The sequence below is a fragment of the Mirounga leonina genome, unplaced genomic scaffold (genome assembly GCF_011800145.1).
Source record: "Mirounga leonina isolate KUSES-001 unplaced genomic scaffold, KU_Mleo_1.0 Mir_481, whole genome shotgun sequence".
NCBI classification, from domain to species: Eukaryota; Metazoa; Chordata; class Mammalia; order Carnivora; family Phocidae; genus Mirounga; species Mirounga leonina.
Genome location: NW_023270773.1, coordinates 804,630 through 826,148, shown reverse-complemented (window position 1 = coordinate 826,148; position 21,519 = coordinate 804,630). Strand labels below are relative to the sequence as shown.

Below are 21,519 nucleotides of genomic sequence, written 5' to 3'. Positions count from 1 at the left end.
CCACCCCTCAGCCCCTCCACCCCTCAGCCCCTCCACCCCTCAGCCCCAGGCAACTACCAGTCTGCTTTCTGTTTCTATGGATTTGCCTATTCTGGATATTTCATACAAACATGTGGTCTTAGTGTGCTATGTTCAGCGTTCATCCACAATAGAGCATACGCTGGTACTTTATTCCTTGTAATGGCTGAATATCATTCCATTGCACGGACAGATCGCATTTTATTATCCACTTGGCCATTAGTGGACATTTGGTTGTTTCCACTTTTGCGCTATGGTGAATAATGCTGCCGGGAACGTTGTGCGCGAGTATTTGCGCGGACGTGTTTTCATTTCTCTTGGGTAGATGTCTTAGGAGTGGAATTGCTGAGTGGTATGGTTTCACCTTTTGAGGAGCTGCCAGACTGTTTTCCAAAGTGGCTACATCATTTTATATTCCCACCAGCACTGTCGGAGGATTCGAATTTGCCCCTATCCTAGCCCCATTTGATGTCTGTCTTTTTTTTACTACAAGTCATCCTGAGTAGGTGTCAAGTACTATCTCACTGTGGTTGGTTTGCATTTTCCTAATGATTAAAGACAATGGAGCATCTTTTCATGTGTTTATTGGCCATTTGCATATCTATGAAGAAATGTCTGTTCAGAAGCTTTGCCAGTTTTTGTTTTTGTTTGTTTATTTATTTAAGGATTTTATTTATTTATTTTGACAGAGAGAGACACAGCCAAGAGAGGGAACACAAGCAGGGGGAGCAGCAGAGGGAGAGGGAGAAGCAGGCTCCCCACTGAGCAGGGAGCCCGATGTGGGACTCGATCCCAGGACCCTGGGATCATGACCTGAGCCGAAGGCAGACGCTTAACGACTGAGTCACCCAGACGCCCCTGTTTTTTTTTTTAAAGATTTTATTCTTTTAAGTGATCTCTGCCCCCAGTGTGGTGCTTGAACCTACAACCCCGAGATCAAGAATCTCACGCTCCCCCATTGGAGCCAGCCAGGTGCCCCAGCTTTGCCCATTTTGAAATTGGGTTGTCTTTTTATTACTGAGTTACATGAGTTCATATGCATATGTTCCATACTCTTATGTAAAGATAGTCTGGATACTAGACCCTTATCAGATATGTGATTTGCAAATACTTTCTTCCATTCCGTGGATTATCTTTTTACTTTCTTGATTGTGTTCTTTGCAGCACAAACGTTTTTGATTTTGATGGCAGTCCAGTTTACCTGGTGTGTCTTTTGTTGCTATGCTTTTGGTATCTGAGAAACAGTTGTCTAATCCAAGCTCTCAAAGATGTATGCCTGTGTCTTCTCCTAAGACTTTTCCAGTTTCAGTCCTAACACTTAGGCTTCTGGTCCATTTCGAGTTCACTTAACAAATATGGGGCTAGGTAGTTGCCTTGGGGTTTGCAGAAGACATCTTGAACTTGTCATAGTCTACCTGCAAGTGCTATGGTCCAATTCACACATAGTACCAAAACCATGTGGCCACATGTTTTACTTTGACATGTTATGAGGCCCATAACACATTGCTATATTTTGTCTAAACAGTTACCTTCCAAAAAAGATTAAACTAATGAGAAAAAAATCTTACAGATCTGCCTGTGTAGTCACCATTTCTGCTCTTTCCTTTGTATAGATCTGAGTTTGCATCTGGTATCATTTTTCTTCTGCCCTAAGGATGTCCGTGAACATTTCTTGTAGTGTGGCTCTAAGAGTAATGAATTCTTTCAGCTCTTGTATGTCTGAAGACATCTTTATCTTGCCTTGATTTTTTTTTAAAGATATTTTCTCGGGGGGTGGGGGCGGTGCCTGGATGGCTCAGTCGGTTAACCATCCAACTCTTGATTTCGGCTCAGGTCATGATCTCAGGGTCGTGGGATCGTGCCCCACATCGGGCTCCCTGCTCAGCGGGAAGCCTGCTTCTCCCTCTCCCACTCTGCACTTAGCAGGGAGTCCGCTTGGGATTCTCTCTCTCTCCCTCTGCCCCTCCCCCTGCTCAAGCACGCGCTCTCTCTCTCTCTCTGTCTCTTTCTCAAATAAATACATAAAATCTTAAAAATATATAATTTTCTCTAGGTGGAGAATTCAAGGTAGATAGTTTTTCTTTTTTCTTTCAGCACAGCACTTTAGAGATGTTGCCGTCCTGGCTTCTCCCTGCATTGTTTCAGATGTCATCTGCTGCCTTTTTATCTCTGTTCCTTTGTTGTGTGTCTTTTTGTCTCTGGTGGTTTCCAGGATTTGCTCTTTTCATTGGTTTTGAGCAATTTAAAGAGGGTGCACCTTGGTGTAGTTCTTAATTATTTTTCTGCTAGAGTTCACTGAGTTTCCTGAGTCTGTGGATTTCTCATCAACTTGTGAGAATTTTCAACCGTTATTTCTTCAGGGAATTTTCCTGCCCTTCCTCTTCTCCTTCACTTTTGGAGACTTTAATCACACATACATTAGGCTGCTCAAAGTCTCCCTTCAGCTCATGGGTATTGTCTTCATTCTGGAGAGTTTCTATTCCTATGTTTCCAAATTCACTAATAAAAGATTCTGCAAAGTTTAATCTACCATTAATCTCACACGATATGTTTTTCATCTCTTGTATTGTAATTTCATCCCTACAGATTGGACTTGGGTCCTTTCTTGTATCTTCTGTGTTGCTCCTTAACTTTTTGAACATGTGGAATAGAGTTACAATACTCGTTTTACTTCTTTTCTGCTAATTCTATGTCAGTTCTTCGTCAGTTTCCATTGACTGATTATTTCTCTCTTGTGGCTTATCTTTTCCCACTCCTTTGCATGCCTGGTCATTTTTGATTGAATTCCAGACACTTTGAACTTTCCCTTGCTGGCTTCTGGGTATTTTTAGATTCCTAGATACATTTTTGAGTATGTTCTGGGATGCAGAGAAGAGAGTTTGAGTCTTTTGCATCTTCCATTTAAGATTTGTTCGGTGGGTCTGGAGCTGTGCCCAATCACTCTCAGTGACTGGCATCTGACCTTAATACTTACCCAGCTCCCCAGGAATTACGTGTTTTCTCCAGTCTGACTTCTGGGAACAGGCACTATTCCCAGCCCTACATGAGCACTGTCTCCTCTACTAGTCTTTCTGGATGGTTCTTTCCTGGCCTCAGGTGGTTTTCTCACACACACACATGCACTGATCAGCTGTCTGGGGTTCTGTACAGCTCTCTCCTCTCTGGTCCTCTGTTCCAGGACCTCTGGCTGCCTCAGTCTCCCCAGAATCCCAGTCCTCTCCTCAGCCAGGGAGTCCAGTGGAGTTGGCCTGGGCCCCCTCCCCATGCTGTGTCACCTTATTTGTTTCCTGTCTTCCAAGAATCACTCTCCTTGGTCTTCTGATGTTCAATTTCTTGAAAGCACTATTTTATGTCTTTCCCCTGGATTTTTGGTTGTCTCGGATGCAAGGATAAATCCAGTACCTGTTGCCCCATCGTGGTCAGCTATGGGAAACAGACGTTGGCATGTTTGAAGAGTCCCCTTGGCTGGAGTTTTTAAAACAAGCACTGCAATCCCATTATTGGTCAGTCAAGCAAAATGGATTTTTACGTGAAGGCTTCTAAAACTTTGTTCTGATCTTGGTCAATAGACATGAATCGAGTGCGTTCTGTAGTATGTCAGATGCTCACGGGTCACGATGTTTAAGTCGGGCATGCCCTCAGGGGCGGTCAAGTTCAGAGCCCAGGTTGGCAGGGCAACTCCCCAGGCAAGCCAAGGGGAAGCCCCGTGATTAGCCCTGGCTAATTGGTGATGGGGTCAGCACCTGGGACTCGTGGCCCTGGGAGGAACCCACTGACAGCAAGTGGGAGAGGCCAGGAGACTCCAGGCAGGAGGTGGAGTTTGGAGCCCAGGTCTCCCTCCCCCTGTGGGGGCTGGCTGACCCTGGACCTGCCGTTTGACTTCGGAGCTTCCCGTTCCTTGCCCTGAGAATGAGGCTGCAAATGCCCACAAGAGTAGACCATGGGTGGAGGGCCCCCCCGCCATGTCCAGTGGGGAACAGAGGAGGTGAGCGAGTCCACTGGGAGGGCTTGGGGAGAGAGCCAGGGGAAGCTCCGAGACTGGGGCCTCTCTTGGGGAGTGGGTGCTCCTGTGACACCTGCTAGTATGTGCCAGATGGGCGCTGGGCTCATGCTGAATGTCTGGGCTGGAACCGGGTGTGGCAGGAGGCGGGGGTGGGGGGTGCTGGGCCCAGGGCGGCTGCAGTGGGCTTGTGAAGGAGGGTGGGTGTCCCACTAGGTCCTGGCACTGTGGTGGGTGGGATGAAGGCTGCAGTCAAGAAGAGGCCCGAGGGTGCCCACCTGTGGGCAGCACAACTGTGTGGTGGCAGACAGGTGGGGAGACCGGGGGCAGAGCTGGTGGGCACCTCCTTCCTTGCCTTCATCTGGTCCTCAGCCCCAGCCCCTAAGCAGCTCCCCACCTGCCTGCTCCTCTTGTCGTTCCAGCTGCTCAGCTGGGAAAGAAGGTGGCCGTGGTAGACTACGTGGAGCCTTCCCCCCGAGGTAGGTAGCCCCGGGTGGGAGTCTTCTGTCTTGGGGGAGCAGGAGGATGGGGGCCTGGTTCACATACAGGGGCAGCGGCTGAACCCAGAACCATTCACCACTGCTGGCCAGGCTCTCTGGCAAGTGTCCTCCTTGGCAAGTCAGCTGCCATTACTTTAAAGTTCTTCATTCTTATTTAAAGACAACACAGACTACAATTATAGAGAGTAAATTCCCAGGGCAGGGTTCACCTGGAGCGTGCTTGAGTTACAAACAATCTGAAGGACTCTTTTTTATTTTTATTTTTTAAGATTTTATTTATTTATTTGAGAGAGAGAATGAGTGAGCGAGAGAGAAGCAGGCTCCCTTGCTGAGCAGGGAGCCTGATGTGGGGCTTGATCCCAAGACCCTGGGATCATGACCTGAGCCGAAGGCAGACCCCAACCTACTGAGCCACCCAGGCGCCCCAACTTAAAGGGCTCTTAGACAACTGTAGAGGAGTAGGAGGGCCTTCCAGTCCCCTGAATATAAATCTAAACGTGCCCTTCCCAACATGCCAGGTACCAGATGGGGCCTCGGCGGCACATGTGTGAATGTTGGCTGCATCCCCAAGAAGCTGATGCACCAGGCAGCGCTGCTGGGGGGCATGATCCGAGACGCCACCCACTATGGCTGGGCCATCCAGCCGGTCCTGCATGACTGGTGAGGAGCCCACCCACTCGCTGCGCCTCTGTGCTCCTCACGGTGGGGGCGGCGGGGAGGCTTACTGCCCCATTAACCTTCACAGAAGCGAGCTACCAGACGGGCGCTCACCCGGGGCCCACCCTCTCCCCAACATTCAGCAAAGTCTGGAAACATTTTTGGTTATCACCACTGGTTGAGGTGGGGGCCTCCTGCACCCTCACAAAGGACAGTCTGGCCCCAGAGGCCACTAGTGGGAGGTGAGAAACCGATTTGGCTTCCACAGGTGGCCCCTGGTCTGCTCTGAGCTGCACACAGGCCCCTCAGTGGTTCTCAGATGACCTAGACTCAGGGCCACTGCTGTGTCCTGATGGCTGTGGCCCACAGCCCCAGACCCAGGACAGAGATAGTGGCCAGGGGCATAGGTGTCACATTTTTCCACCTTTAGAATCACCTTGTTTCTTGGGATTTCTGCCCACTGGCTATTTGCGTCTACTTGTCTGTTGTGGGACTCTGCGGTTCATGCTTCTGGGGTGGTTTCTGACATGTCTTGGTGTGTGTTAATAGGGGGACGATGGCAGAGGCCGTGCAGAACCACGTGAAGTCCCTGAACTGGGGGCACCGGGTCCAGCTGCAGGACAGGTACTGAGGCCTCGCGCGGCCCTCCCCCCTTCTCTGGGGACATTTTCTCCCTTGGCAGGCACTTTCTCACTAGAGGCTCGGCAGTGATAAGACCAGAGGTCCCCGCCCGTGGGGTGGGGTGCACACACGCAGAAGGAAGGCCGTCCTGCAAGCTCGCATCTGCAGAGCCTGGAGTAGCAGGGGCTGAGGGGCATGTTGGCAGGACAGCTGGGGCCTGGGTCTGCACCAGGGAGGAGGCATGCTCGGGGCTGGCGCTGGGGAGGCCAAGGGCCAGAGCATGGGGGCACAGAGAGGGCCATCCTAGTGACCAGCGCCTTCCTCGAGGCAGGTGACCTTTCTCCTGTCAGGGTCGACCACCGTGATGTGGAAAGAGCCCATTGAGCCCCATGTTGCTGTTGCAAAGAGGATGCCCGGGCACCACCCTGTGAAGCCCACACTTCACCTCTCCAGGCTCCTCTCCAGGCTCCCAGCCCTGAACCCCACACCTCACCACCCACCTCCTGGCTCCCCGGGCATGTATGAAGGCACCTGGTGTTGTCTGCTGAAGCAACGTCCAACATGATCATTCCAGCCCGAAGCCGCCAGGTCCCATCCGCCCTTTGGGGTTCCCCAACCTGGATACCGACCCAAAGCATCCTCCCTGAGGAGCTGCTACCAGGAGAGGTGCTCAAAACTGCACTCGACTCTGGCGAGGCTTCGCTCCTGGCCCTATAGCTCTGCCCTTTGCCCATGCAGGTCATGGAGGGGACACTGTGCCCTCAGAGGTCTGGTGCTCTCATCTGAGCACTATTTGCTTGGCTCCAAGGAGTCTTCCTGGGGCTGTACAGTACACGACTGTTTTGTGCCCATGAAACCCAGGCCAGCTGAGCCAGGGAAGCCGGCCCGCATGCCCATCCTGGGTGTTCCCAGGGGTCCCCCCCTCAGGGAGGTAAGCTGCATCCTGTCGCTTTTCCTCTGTGTGGGGCTCAGTATTCCCCAGGGTAGTTTGCTGGAAGCATAGGGCTCTGCCAGGCAAGTGCCAAACAGGCCCGAACGATCCCACCTTCTGGAGGTGCCCCCAGAAGGAAGCCAGTGCGGAACCCGTGTCTGTATCGTCTGGCTGTTACTGGGCTGTGGGGGTGAGTGAGGACTTGGTTCTTACAGCTCAGGCGGCACATGGGGGTGCAGGCCTCGCTTGTGGGGAGGATGTAAAGTCAAGGAGGTGGTGAAGCCGTAATTACCAAAGGCGCCAAGAACCCACCACTACAGACTGGCCTTCATTATCAGAAGGTGTGGATCGTCTGTGCACACCTGCACCTGACCACCCTTCTGTCCTCATCATACCTGTTTTCCAGCCTTACGGTCCCCTAAAGGCAGGGGGTGATGCCTATCTGGTGGGCACCCTCCCTTGTCAGCGGGAAGTTGGTCATTTGGGTGGCGGGGGTAACTGGGTGCAGGCGGGGGCCTCTGCTCCCTGCTGGAATGTGCCCAGGTGACAAGGAGGGACCCTGGGGAGGCCCAGCCACTTCTGTCATCACACACCCAGGCTGTACTTGGGCTCTCGGGGCCATCCCGAGCTGGCTTCTGTCCTGGCAGTTCCAGGGATCCCTGGCCCGCCTCCCCTTGCACACCTCCCGGTGCCCCTCTGCACTTGCCCCTTGCCCCGCCTGGGTTGGGGGCAGGGGGCTGTGGGCCCAAGCTTTCCTTTTAGCCATCTGCTCCCTCTTTAATCCCATAGGTGACGCCTAATTTGCAGAGGAAATATTTGACAATCATATTGTTATTTTGCAGAAAAGTCAAGTACTTTAACGTCAAGGCCAGCTTTGTCAACGAGCACACGGTTTGCAGTGTCGCTAAAGATGGGAAAGAGGTGAGTGCCCAGCTCTCCCAAGTGGCTCCTCTCCGGTGGTCCTTACCCTTCCAAGGACTCCAGCCTTGTTTGACCTCAGTGCTCTTCTCAGTAATAAGCACTGCTGGAATTGACCACCGATCCCCCCGAGGCTGGTTGTGATTCTCTGCGAGCGATGAAACGCATCACTGAGATGCACGTGGCACCAGGCTGTCCGCTGTGCCAGGCAACAGGGCGGGTGATCCTACCCTCGCAGAGTTTTGCGGGATTGAGGGATATGAGACACCTGCGGGGCGCTCTGTAAACCGCGGGGTGCTTGGAGTTAGAATGTCTCCCTGCCCTCTTCTGCTGGGCCCCCTCCTGGCTCGAGGACCCTTGACAGGTTCCCAGCTCCAAGGGGCCTCTGAGCTCCTGGCCGGAGGGTCCACACTGCAGGGCAGGAGCTGTGATTAGAAAGCGTGGGTCTCTGCTGGGAGCCTATGCCGACCTGCCTGACCACAGCTTCCTCGGTTTATTCTCAGACTCTGCTTTCAGCTGAGCACATCGTCATTGCTACTGGAGGGCGGCCGAGGTACCCCACCCACGTGAGTGTCCCCAGCACACAGCCTTCCCTCGCACCCCGGGCACATTCACGGTCTCCCAGCTTACGCTTCCCACACCAGTGGCACCCCCACTCTTTCTTTTCTTAAAAAAAAAAAAAAAAAGTTTTTTTCTATATTCACTCTGGTCACTTTCTAATGTTCTCTCAACTGCGTTCTATGGAAGCAGGTTGACAGGGACCCCCACATCCCCTCACTCTTCACGTGGCTCTAGGACACCCCTGCCCCTGGTCTCCTTTATCTCTCTTTGCTGATTCTTCCTTTTCTCCTCAGCCTCAAGTTATTGGAACATCCAGGACTTAACCCTCTTCTTCCTGCCCCTACCCCAAATCATGACATAAGATTCTCATACCATAAAATGCGCCCTTTTAAAGGGTACGATTCGGGGGGGTTTTAGTTTATTTACAGAGTTGTGCAACCGTCAGTCTCCACTACCTAATTCCAGAACATTTTCATGCCCCAAATGAAATCCTGTCCCGTGAGTGGTCACTCCGTTCCCGGCTCCCCAGCCCCTGGTGACCACTAGCCTGTTTTCCGTCTCTGTGGATTTGCCCATTCTGGGCACTTCACATAAATGAAATCAGACAACATCTGGCCTTTGTGCCCGACTTCCTGCACACAGAAGGTTGTCAAGGTTCATCCACATGGTAGCCTGTGTGAGAGCTTCATTCCTTTTAATGCCTGAATAATGAGCCATTGTGTGGCTGGACCATATTTTGTTTGTCCACTTGTCCATTGATGGACATCCGAGTTGTTTGCACTTTGAGCTGTTGTGAATAATGCTGCTGTGAACATCAGTGCACGAGTTTTTCCATGGACTTAAGTTTTCACTTCTCTTGGCTCTATACCTAGGAATGGAGTTGACGGGTCATAGGGTAACTCAGTTTTTAACCTTTTGAAGAGCCAACAGCCTGTTTTCCAAAGTGGCTGCACCATTTTGCATACCCCACCCCCTCCAATGACGTGTGAAGGTCATACTTTCCTGGTTCTTCACATTTCATAACTTTTTTTGGTTGTTGAGAAATGAGTATTTTAAATAAAGTAATGCGTTAACTCTGGAAATCAGAATCTGTCTCCACCGTAGGATTTTGTTTATTGTTGTTGTATGTTGGGTGGTTTTCTGAAGCAATTTTGTAAAGTCTGTATTCTTTTTCAGGGGAGGCCACTGAGGTCTCTGCTCAGTTGGGTTAGTGGTCAGCTAGTAACTAGACAGAGATTTCCTGAAACACCTGGAGAAACGGCCCAGTCTTTGCTGACAGATTCTGTAGGCATTTGGGGGCATGCTTTGGGCAATCAGGCAGGCGCCAGAAACTCTACCTTAGCCCTCACTTCCTGCCCATGCCGGGCCTCGAGGTCAGCCAGAGGGGAGACCTCAGGCTGTGTGGGGCCTTTCCCCGGGTGTGTGTGCAGCCCAGGGCCTACACCTGGCCTTCTAGGTCCCCGGGAATATGCAGGAGCTTTTCAAAGCCCCTGTGGACAGCTCATTCCTTGGCTTTCCTTTTTTCTTTTTTTTAAAGATTTTATTTATGTGTCAGAGAGAGAGAGAGCACAAGCAGGGGAGGTGGCAGGCAGAGGGAGTGGGAGAGGGAGAAGCAGGCTCCCTACTGAGCAAGGAGCCCCATGCAGGACTTGATCCCGGGACCCCAAGATCATGACCCAAGCCGAAGGCAGACGCTTAACCAACTGAGCCACCCAGGCATCCCTGGCTTTTCCTTTTAAGCTCTTGGGTGGTGTGTTGTTTGCTTCAGCTGTTATCTGTTGCTTCGGGCAGCTGTGGCATCAGTCACCGGGCAGATCCTCCTCTTAGAGAGGCTTCTGGCCCTCGGCCAGGTCAAGCGAGGTTGAAGACAAGCCTTTTGAGTAGGGCCTTCTGGGGAAGCCCCAGCCAGGTCGATCGACGACTGTTTCTTGGGAAGGAGCTTTGCAAGGGCTCCGGCTCACCTCGGCTCTGCTCTCCCCACTGTGTTTCTTAAGTAGCTCATCGTCGCTCAAGCTTGCTGCTGTGCTGAGGGATGAGGCTAGAGTCCGTTACAACTCCACAAAACTCTGTCCATACCAAGTTTCAGCCATTTTTCTTGACTAGACTTTCCAGAGTTCTCAAAAAGTTGAATCTGGCTATTTTTGCTAGTTGTCTGGCTGTTTTTATGGAAGGGTGAACATTGGGAGGTCCTCACGCCACCATTTTTTGCCAGCGTCCCCTCCTGGCCTGGTCTGCTGTGAGGGCGCTTCTCTGCCCTCACTCCTGTGAGGCAGGTAGAGCTAAGGAAGGGGCCACGGTCAAGGTAGTGGAGAGGGGGATGGGAAGCAAGAAGGGGCTTGGCCGAGGCCACATCCTCGTGGGTCTCCCAGGGGCCCTGGGAAGCAGATGGCACAAGCCCTGAGCCTCCAGATGGGCTGCAGCGAAGTGCATGAGGCCCACAGACTCCCTGGGCCTGGAGGCCACTTCTGCCTCCTAGTTAGACCGACAGAGCACAGATGGAGCAGATGGAGGAAGAACAAGGGAGTGGTTCTGTTTCTCCCCAGATGCCCAAATCCCAAGCCTCCATCTTCGGTTCTGTGCTTTCTCTGGAAATGGGGAGCAGAGGGGGCATGGGGAAAACGCACACCTCCAGTCCTCAGAGGAGCACCACGCCTCCGTCTGGCTGTAAGGCCCTCAAGAGCAGCCTCTGGAGGGGACAGGTGGCTTGCACAGAGGTGGCCCTTGGGCGGGTTACATGGCTCTGTAGGGTGGCGGGGTGCTGTTGTTCAAGGGAGGAAAGGTGGGCGACCATTAGTGACCCCTGACCCTTCAGCCAGGCCTACGTTGGTTCTGCATAGAGCCCCTGAAGGCCACAGTCAGCTCCCAGGAGCTGGGCGGTCATCTGGGGCAGACCGATATATGTGCCCGCGCCAGGGTGTCCTGCAGAGGCGACAGGCCTGGCCCCAGCCTGCTAGACCTCGGCTAGGCGGCTGCCATGTGTCCCCCGGCCAGGGGGGTTAGAGCAGGAGTTATCTGGCCCAGGGGGAGGCAGCCGTCCCACCACCTACCACCACAAACCCTTCCCCGGGGGCCTGCCAAGACTCACTTGTGTTTTAGTTCCTTTGATTTCTAGACCTTTTGGTTTTCTTTACACAAACCCGAGAAATTCCTAGCTTTATTTTTATTGCCGATTAGAATCATAAACTGTTTGAAATCTGCTTCCTCTCCACCCGCACATCTTGCTCTTCTTACTCTCATGGGCCACTGAGGGGACACGGGTCCTTGTCTCCCCCGCCTGCTTAGCGGCCCCTCCTCAGGCTCCACTGGTATACACCCTGGAGGATGCCCAGGAGCGTCCAGCCTTCAGCCCCGTGCCCTTGGGGCCAGCCTGCCCCTCCACACCCTGCGTCACTCTGCTCCCCACCTGTCCTCCCTCAGCCCAGCATCTGGATCAAGGGGAAGGCCCTGGAGAGCAGGGAGGAAAAGGCTGTGGGCCACACGCCGGCTCCCCAACCACCTTTCACAGCCAAGGAGTGCTGGGTGCTTTGCCCAGAAGGTAGATGGTGCACCAAGTCAGATATAGCCAGGTCACCTGTCCCTAGAGGCCACAACCTGAAGAACAGTGTGTGGAGCAAGGAAGCGCACCCATGGGTGGGCTGGGGGTGGTTCTGCTTGAGTTGTGTCTACAGAATGGTCATCCTCTTTGGGGGAAATCTCTGGAGACAGGCCAAGTGATGCTCTTCTCACGTTGATCCTTTTTTTTCCTGGATAGATCGAAGGTGCCTTGGAATATGGAATTACAAGTGACGACATCTTCTGGCTGAAGGAATCCCCTGGAAAAACGTAAGACCCAACGTGTGCCTTAATGGAGATCCTCTTGTTCACCGTTGCAAACATCAGAACCATTCAGAACCACATATTGGTTATACACCCGTGTATTACAAAATGTATCAGCTGCTGTCTAGGGGCGGTGGTTTTCAAACAGGGTTCCCAGAGCCCCAGGGTTCCAGTGTGTCCTGTCAGGGACATCACGGAGGGAGGACATTCAAGGAGGAGAAAGTGAGGCCAGATCCTCAGAGAAAGCCGTTGGCCTCTCCGCAGGCCTTGATTAAACATCCCCTTTCCTCTGGTTTGAACCTTGGGCTTCTCTGAAATGCAGCAAAGGCTCCGAAGTTCTCAGAAACTGTAGCCCAGGAAATGAGACGTGCAGTGTGTGAGCAGTTTTACACTCCTTGAGCAGGTGTTCATGCACCAAATGTATTGCTTGTACCCACAGAGCAGGCTGTTGGGGGGTTCCAGGTCCAGACAGGCCCTGTGAGTGGCATTTGGGGGACTCCATGCTCGCAGGGACTGGAAAGGCCACCAGAGGGCAGCAGAGGCTTGGTCGTCAGTGGGCTCTCAGCTGCCTTGGGACTTGGTTTGAGAAAATAGAAGTGGAGAAGTGTGCCAGGGTGGGTGGGCGTGTGTGTGAACGGGCACCCATGTGCTCTCCTTATCACTGCTTCCCACTTCCTGAGGCATCTCTGGTCGCGGTCGGGGCTTGATTCCCTTGAATGGATGTGGTGTAGTTGATCTTTCCACTACTCCCGAGCATCTCGCTAGGCTCCTTTTGTCGGCGTTATGAAATGCTGCAGCGAAAACCTTTGGTGTGCATCTTACCTGCTGTCATAATGCTTCTTGTGTGTTCTACATACCTGTCGGGGGTTTCCTACAAGCCGAGAACGCAGGTACAGGGCTTTACACGTCTTGCTAGCAGGTGCTCCCTCCTGGTGGGCTGCCCTGTGTTCCCGGTGCACCCCTGCCTGCCCCACCCCCGCAACTGGGCCGGGCCATCGGCTTTTTCATGAGCCGTAAAACAGGAAGGAGCCTCTCCTCCTGCTCCCGTGGGGGGTGAACGCCGGTTGTTTCTGCCCAAGGCGTGTGTGGTCCCTCCAGTGACCGTGGTCAAGCTCACACAGGCTTGGATCCCTCTGTCGCGTTCCTCTGGCTCTCCAGGCTGTGGTTTCTCCTTTTACTCGGTGATATTATCTCATACAGAAGTTCGTAATTTTCACGCTGTGACATCGATCACTTTTTTCCTTTTTGCTGAAATATCTGGGTTATCTATTCTTTTATCTTTAGCTAGCTAATGGGTTAAACGTGACCTGATTCTATTTGCACTTGCTATTACTAGTCATCCTTCCGTGTGTTTACTAGCCGTTTAGAACTGAGTGTGTCTGTGAATGTGTGAGTGTGTGTGAGAGTGAGTGTGTGTGTGTGTGTGTTGTCAGCTTGGTCCGTGGCCCACTTTCTATCTGGTTTTCTTTTTTCTTATCTGTTCCTTATCTTCCAGCTGGTTTGCGTTCTAGGGCTGTGATCCCAGGCCATTTCTATTGCACATTTTCTTGGCTTGTCATGTCATTTCACTTGCGTGATGTACAAATGGTTTTTTTCTTATTTTTTTTAACCTACCTTAGATCTCTTTTTACACTTAATGGCTTTTAGATTTATTGCATGTTCAGGAAGGCCTGCTCCACCCCTAAGATTGTTTTTGAAAACGAGCCTCCATATTTTCCTTTAGGGCTTCCACAAGTCAGATTTTCCTTTGCGTCCTCGGGGTGTTTGCAGTTCATCTTTGGTGTGGTGTGGCATGGTGTGTGGTATGGTGTGGCATGGTGTGGCATGATGTGGCACGACGTGGTGTGGCATAATATGGTTTGGCATCATGGTGTGGTGTGGCATGGTGTGGCATGGTATGGTGTGGCGGGGCATGGTGTGGTATGGCATGGCATGTCGTGGCGTGGCGTGATGTGGCATGTGGTGCGGCATGACGTCGAGGGGGCCGGGCTGCCAGGGTTCCTGTGTCGCTGACCAGCAGCCCCGCGAGCCAGTCTGAAAGCTCAGTCCCCGAGTGGAGTCCAGTCCTGCTCTGGCTTCTGACTCCGACTTTCCCGTATCACTGGCCCGAGTGCCTGGCACTGGCTTCAGATCTTAGTTTTCTTTTGCACCAATCCCTCTGGGTGGAATGTAGACCCACTTTGCCGGCCTCTCTGTAGTGGTCCTCTGGACCCGTGGTTCAGACAGCCTCGAATGTGCAGCTGCCTCGGAGGCCAGCTCGCTGCCAGAGCTTATGCCCTGTGTGAGGCCCTGTGAGCTTCGGTCATCTCAGCCTCTAACCGAAGGCCAGCATTTTCGGAATCCCGGTCTTTTGTCAAATCCGTTCCTATGTATTCTGTCGGTTTCTTTTGTTTGCTGTTTTCCCATTACCCATTTCCCATTTCCCATTTCCCATTTCTCAGCCTCGGCCCCCCGAATGCCAGCGTCTCGGTGTTCGGGAAGGGGTCGGTTTCTAGCGATTGTCTCTTGGGCCACTGCTCACAGGAGGCTGGGTGTGTGTGGAGGCTGGGGAGGGCGGGAGGCCCAGGCGCGCTGGGTGTCGCCGGTGCTCAGCGCGGTGGCCCAGGGCCTGGGCCCCTCCTCCGCGACCATGTGTCCGGGCAGCGGCCTGCTCAGCCGGGAAGACACCACCCCAGATCTTTCAGTCCGGAAAGAAAGTGCTGTGTTTATTTTCTTCAGAAAAAAAACATTTAGAAGATTTAAAAAAAAAAAAAAAAAAAAATCTCTTTCGTTTAGAAGGAATCTAGGTATGTTATTGTTTAAGAAAAAAAAGTGTTTGCAATGTATCAGTCACCCGTTTCTCGTTCTGAGCATGATTTATGTGAGGAAATGGTTTTTTTAAAAAATTAAGCTGGAGATATATCCCTGTACGATGCTTCTGTGAAAATGTGGCTTTTGTCCGGTGCTGTTAATGCAAGTTGTAACAGTGTGATATGGGAGGCAGTGTTTACATGCTGCATTCCTCTGCTGTAGTCAAAATAAGCCCGGAGGGTCTACAGTAGCATTTCTGTATTTTATCAGCTTGGGCTGGGGCTGAGAGGGAGGCCTCTGCTCACACTTGGAGGGGCTGTTTCTGCCAGATTTATTTGCCTTATAAATATTCCCTGTGTTTATTTTAACTCGCCTTTAAAATGGAGTTGAAATTAATATGGACCTGAGGGCTGCCCCCCGGCCCTGTAGTGCCTCCTGCAGCCGGGGGGGGGGGTTGGCGAGGGGGGGGATCTCTGCTCGGTGCCATCGGGAGGCACAGCCGGTGCTGGAGGGTACCCAGCGAGCTGGCCTCCGTCTGCAGGGGGTGCGGCCCCCACCGGCCAGCTCCTCACGACCCGTCAGAGGCTCCGCGTCCCTTATGCGTTCTTCCTCCCTCCATCCCTCCCCATGATGGGGCACGGGCAGCATCTGACCTTTCAGGGTGTATCTGAGTGGGGCACAGTGACCAGTAGCCCTCAGTGGGCCCTGTGGCCCTTCAGCCTTCTGTGGTTGTTCCATGCCTTTGTCCCCTCAAGGCATGGACCCTGGTGGCCACAGAGGTGTTCAGCCTCACAGACATGTCTGCTCGAATCCAGGTCTGGGGAGCCCAGGGCTAGCCAGATGGCAGAGAGGGCATGATGAAGCCCAAGCCCAGCTGGTGGGAAGAATGAAACAGCCTTCACAACACAGCTGGGTGCCCAGCTTGGCACCCTGGAGGTAACAGATCATGTGTGGAAACTTCCACCATATGCAGCGTGAGCTCCCAAGTCTGTGAGCAGGGCCCTGTGATGTCAGGCCAGGGCCGGGGGGAGACCTGGTGGCCCAGACCCTCGGAGCCACACCCTCGGCCTGAGGTGGGACCATGAGATTGGCATCTACTCAGCCTCGGCCCCCCCGAATGCCAGCTTTGTATCTGGCTTGTTCGGCATTTCCGTTGTTCTTGCTTCTTCCTTTTTCTGTGTAATCCAGGGCAGGTTGAAGAAGTGAGGAGGATTCTGGGTGAAGAACAGGGTCCCCTGGGCAGGTAGCAGGAGCCCCTTCGGAAGGAACGGTCAGGGGGATAATGGTCACTTCAAGGAACTGTCAACCACCAGTGGAGAAAGTGGGGGTGCAGAGGAAGTGCACTGCCCTGCACGGGGAGACTTAGAGATGGCATGCAGCCCTGCCTGTCCCAGATGTCCAGCCCAACAGCTCCCTGGCAGGTGGAGGGAGGGTGGAAGGGAGAAAGGTGGGCCGACTCCCCACAGTGCCTTTAAGGAGGCAGGCCCTGGGGTATCTGGCCCCGCCCTTGATCCCACAGCCTGGTGATCTTGGCTCACTCAGCTGGAGGGCCACCTCCTCTTCCAGGCCTTCTGGACCTGGGCATCCTGGCTGGGACTTGGGCCCGGCCTTCCAGCCTGCCCGGGGCCAGGATCCTCAGGTCCCCGCACCCTGCAACTGTTCGGGGGGCCCTAATGGTGGAGAATCGAGGTCACTCTGCTCCACACCCCCACACCCCCTTGGCTCCCTGGCCCAGCTGGTCAGCATTCTGGCCTGGGGTTCACTCTAGGTCTGCAGGCCAGCTCTCTGCACAGCTGGGCTCTGAGCTAGCAGCTTTGGGGTGACCTCCATGCCACCACCTTTCTCTGGCAGCAGAGGACTTGAATGAGACCGGAGCCACCTAGGGGCAGGTCTTCCCCCACGTTGGCCTGCCACACCACTGTTCCCACTCGCCAGCCCAGGCGTGTCCTCTCAGCTACAGCTGCACAGCCCGGCCCTCTGTCCCTGGGCCCGGGGCTCTGTGAAGCCCCGTGTTTCTATAACTTGGGATGATTTAACACTGCCTCTCAGAGTTGGTCCTGGAAGGAGCTTTTCTTTTTGGTGGGGGGGGACCCTTATTTTGTGTCTGGAAGCTGACTAGGTATTGTGATCATTTTTCTCTTTCCCTGAGCGCAGAAGGGAAGGATATAATTTTTTTTTTAATTTATTTATTTGACAGTGAGAGAGGGAACAGAGCAGGGGGAGTGGGAGAGGGAGAAGCAGTCCTCCCGCCGAGCAGGGAGCCCGATGCGGGGCTCGATCGCAGGACCCTGGGATCACGACCTGAGCCGAAGGCAGATGCTTAATGACTGAGCCATCCAGGCGCCCTTGGGAAGGATATAAATTTTTATCATGCAAAGAACCACAGCCATTTGGTTAGGAAAATTCATTGCTGTGAATACTCTCATTTTCTGCTTAATGTCCATGTTCATTTAGTGTGACACATTGTGTCCAGCAAAAGGGAAACCGGCTATCTGCCTGAGACTTGGCTACCAGCCTGTAAAGTCCCGCTGACCATCTCCCTGGTGTATCCCGATGGCTGCTGGGCCCAGGGGCTGAGGAAGACAGCTCCTTGGGGTGGCATTGTTAGGAGGCCAGAATGGAGAGGCTCTGGCTGGGCAGAGGTGGGCCCAGTGTTGGACCTGGGTTGGATGGGGCTGGCAGATCCCAGGCAAGCCTGGAGCCAGTCCCCACTGGGGAGGAGGCCCTGGGGCCCCCCACTCTCCCTGCTGCCTCCCTGGGGCACCTGAGCTCGGCAGCCCGCTTGGCATTTCCTGCACTGGTGGGGCTGCCAAGGAGCCAGTGCCTGCCGTGAGGCCCTCACTTTGTGTGGGTGCTCCCCTAGGGGAGCGGATCAGGGGCCTTCAAACTCGAGAGGCAGGTGGAGGGCTCTTTAAGCTGGGGCTTCATGGGTCTGAATTAAGGCTTTTGTTTCTGCTTCCTCCCCCATTCAGATTTTGAACAAGAAAGCCTGCCCTGTGATTAGGCTAATCCCACGGTAGTTATAGCTTTGCATGAAATGTTTGCACACCGAAGGGCACAGAGAGCGGAGTTGCCCAGAACACACGTACAACTGCATCAGGGGCTCCCGGGATGTAGGGTGGCGACTGCCCGCGTGGGCTGATGCCCTTGTGTCCGGGTCTCTTAATATAGTGACAACGCGAGTGTTGCCATCCCTCTAAGGCTCACTCGGGCCCTCCCCCCAGATCCGACAAGCTGGTCCTGACTTCCGCTGCTGCCAGCACCCCTGTCCTCCTGGGCCTCGCCAGGGCCGGCATTGGTCCCTGCACCTTGGCAGCCGGCCTTGGCCCCATGGTTCCCAGGCCCTCTTCCTGGCCAGGGGTCCCCTCAGCAGCCAGAGGGACTTGTCTACAGTTTCAAGGGTACCGATAAAAACAAACCACAGCCCCTCTTCCAGCCCTCCCTACCCCTCATGATCTGGAGACTCCAGAGTCTGTCTGGTTTTGCTTTGGCATTTTCCTACTTCAGCTCATTTGAAGGGAGTTCCCTGAGTTCTTGGATTCTGCATTCTGCAAAGAATAACGATTATTTGATGAATTGGGGGCAGGGATGGAGTGAAAACCAATATTGTTGATAATCCTTGCTCACAAAGGCAAGACCCAAAATTACCTTCAAGAAGGCAGGACGCTTGTTTGCTTATGAGATTTCAGCTCTACACATGTGGTCAAGGACACCCACTTTTGAATGGCTGAGCTGGCACCGACCTTCTCCCAGATGTGCCCTCTGTCGGCAACTCAGAGCTGGTGGCCTGAGAAGGGTGGGCCCCCGTGACTGGGAGGTGGGAGCCGGAGGCCCAGAGCACCGAGGTGGCTCCATGGGAGGAGCTGCCTGGCCGCCTGCCCTACCTCCTTGTCCAGCTCCCCATCCACATAGTGCAAGAGGGTAGGGAGGGCCCCGGGGGGCTGCAGAAATAAGCCGGTTTTGCCAAAATCAGGAGACTGCCTTCCTGTGTCCTCAGCAACGTGACATGAGGGTCTGGAGCTGTCCTGGAGGGTGTGGCCGGTGGCTGGCTGGCTCCTGCTGGAGGGTCCACGTCACAGAGGCAGGAAGGCTCCAAGACAGGCCGGGACAGCCCCGTTGTCCCAACAGCGGGGTTCCCCCAGTACCTGCATGCTGTGGCTGTCTGAGAGGCGGTCGGCCTGCACCGTGGCCACCACTGGGAAGAGGGAGCAAAGGGCACTGCGTGTTTGGCGTTGACACTTTTACCCAACTTCCTGGGATGTTCAAAGCAGTTCAATTCTGCTTGTATTTTAAGTAACTCAGAATTTCACGTCTTAAAGAAAAGCCTGTACCGTTCACCATATACATCAAGTACAAAAGACATCAGGTTATGTCATTCTGAAAACGTCCCTACACAGAGACCTATTACACATATGTGTGGCCACGTACACACGTGGATATGCATGTACGCCAACGTGTCTATCTCTTAGACATTGCCAGGCCTGTGTGGGGCCCTGAGTGCCTCTCAGTGCTCCTACCAGCTGCGGGGCCCAGTGTCCCTCTCAACTTTTTCACACGGTGAGCTCTGTTCACTCGCCCCGAATGTGACTCCAGCCCGGTTCTGTCCCCAGCCCCTGAGAGGAAGCCGTGTGCAGTTGCTTCCCGTAGGGCACCTGCAGCAGTATTCCACGGGATATACTGCTTTTTGAAATGGAATTATATCATTAGTACTTGCCGGGATTAGTGCTGACATTGGGCTTATCCATCCTTACATCACCTCCTCTTATTCGAAGGCTGAGGGGGTGATCTGACAAGCCCACCCACATGTTGCCACCGGGGCGGGAATTTTCGTTCCATGTTAGGTTCTGTGCACGTGTGTGTATGTGTGGTTGTATGCGTGTGTGTTCATGCGTGCAGAGTGGAGCTGGGTCCCAGTGTCCTGCATCTCCCTCTGCCCCCAGGTGCCCTCATAGTTGCTGCGGGGAGCTGGCTCTCCTGGCCCCGGCCCGTGTGTGGTGGGGCTGGACAGGTTCGAGGATGTTCTGGCCCCAGCCGCTGCTTTCCCAGAAGCCTCCCTATTGTCCTGTGCTCTCCCTGTCCTGCAAAGCAAGTCTGCTTCCATCTTGGCTGCCGAAGATCTGGAGGGACCCCATGGCAGAATTTACATTAGGACAGAAGGAAAACCATTCCCCTTGTTCTAATGGGACTTTTCTTCACACGCCCGTGGACTCCACATTGATCGCACTCCCAGGACCCTTCATGTGCATGTGCTGTTCTGTCACTGACCACTCACATCCTTCACCACCAGGCAATTTTCTGATTCAGTGACACTGTGTTTGTCATTTATTTCACAGTCAGAGCCTCTGGGAAGTGGGTTTTGTGCCTTGGGACAACCTGTTTGAACAGTTAGCCTCAGCTGACTCATCAACAGTGACACGTCAGCTGACCGGGCACCCCCGGAAAGCTGAAGGGCCCCGTCCCCCCTGTGGAGGCCCCAGTCAGGACAGCTGCACATGGGCCACGGTGGGCCACGTGTGGGACTCACTGTTCTTTCTGTGTCCGTTCCTCAAACAGGTTGGTGGTCGGGGCCAGCTGTATCCTTTGCGGGCATGCAGGTGACAGCCGGCTGTGCTCACAGTCCTGAGAGTGGATGCTCGGTTCCTACAGCCCCTCCCCCACAGCCCTCCCTTCCGGCAGGGAGGACGTCTGCCGCCTGGAGCCAGGCACTTACAGGGCCACTCAGGGCAGATGACCTGCACTCAGGGGACAATTTGAGGCTGACCTTTGAGGCTAGGGCTTCCTGGAGGCATTTCCTGAGCCACACGCTGAGATGGCTGAGCCCGTCAGGCCAGCTGGATACAGCCGTGAGGCAGGTGGTGCTCCCTGGAGAGCAGCCCCATCCAGGCCCGTTCCTTCAGAGGGAGCGGTAACACCGGAGACGGTCAAGAGAGGAGCCATGGGAGGATCTGAGGTCAGGAGAAGGGATAGCAGAGGGAAGGTGAAAGCTGGGACTGCTAGCTGGGAACATGGGTTGAAGGCAGCTATTGTGTTTCTTCCGCCAAGGAGACTCTTCCTCTGTCGCTGCTCGGATCCCTTGGGGGTTGGGGGGGGGAGGGCCTGGCCCCAAAGGCTGACTAAATTAAACTGCCTAGAGCCTGGACAAATGCCCCATGGAGGCAGAAGCCGCCTGGGCCCTGGGTATTGGAGGGTGCCCATGTCCCGTGGCTACCAGAGTCCCTACCTCACCTTGGACATACATTTATGAGGTTGGGGCGGGGGGGGGGGGGCGTTGGACAGGGGTCTTTGTGGTTGGTGTTGGGAGCCTCCTCCAGGCTGACTGGAGATTGGTGGGGGAGTGGGTGGCTGGCCAGGGCACTGAGGGTCTCGTCCCTTGGCTCCTGATGTCACGATCCATTAGCATTCTTAGCTTCTGGCAGATGTGGCCCTGGAGTGTGCTGGCTTCCTCACTGGGCTCGGCCTGGACACCACCGTCATGATAAGAAGCATCCCCCTCCGGGGCTTTGACCAGGTATGGCCACGTGTGCCCCAGCTCCCACCCTGTGCTCTCTCCCAGGCAGGTGTGGGTGTGGTCTGGCAGTGAGGTCTCAGTCTTTAGAAGCTGGCCCTTGAGTTGAGTAAGGAGATTGTTACTGAAGTAGAAACACCTGCCAGAGTGTGGAAGGAAGGGCTGGCCCATGGAACATGTGGCGACATGCTCCCTGGACCAA

General features: G+C 54.0%; 1 protein-coding gene across 2 annotated transcripts in view; it reads left to right on the top strand.

The window, feature by feature from the left end:
• Positions 1 to 21,519, top strand: part of TXNRD2 (thioredoxin reductase 2) — a 49,708-nt gene that overhangs the window by 6,955 nt on the left and 21,234 nt on the right. For both annotated transcript variants that reach the window (XM_034989143.1, XM_034989142.1), the window contains exons 3-10: positions 4,441 to 4,497; positions 5,037 to 5,178; positions 5,725 to 5,799; positions 7,570 to 7,648; positions 8,149 to 8,211; positions 11,958 to 12,028; positions 20,366 to 20,385; positions 21,229 to 21,320. In XM_034989143.1, coding sequence (XP_034845034.1) covers positions 5,096 to 5,178; positions 5,725 to 5,799; positions 7,570 to 7,648; positions 8,149 to 8,211; positions 11,958 to 12,028; positions 20,366 to 20,385; positions 21,229 to 21,320 — 483 coding nt within the window. In that variant the 5' untranslated portion in view covers positions 4,441 to 4,497; positions 5,037 to 5,095. The remainder of the gene's footprint in view (positions 1 to 4,440; positions 4,498 to 5,036; positions 5,179 to 5,724; positions 5,800 to 7,569; positions 7,649 to 8,148; positions 8,212 to 11,957; positions 12,029 to 20,365; positions 20,386 to 21,228; positions 21,321 to 21,519) is intronic.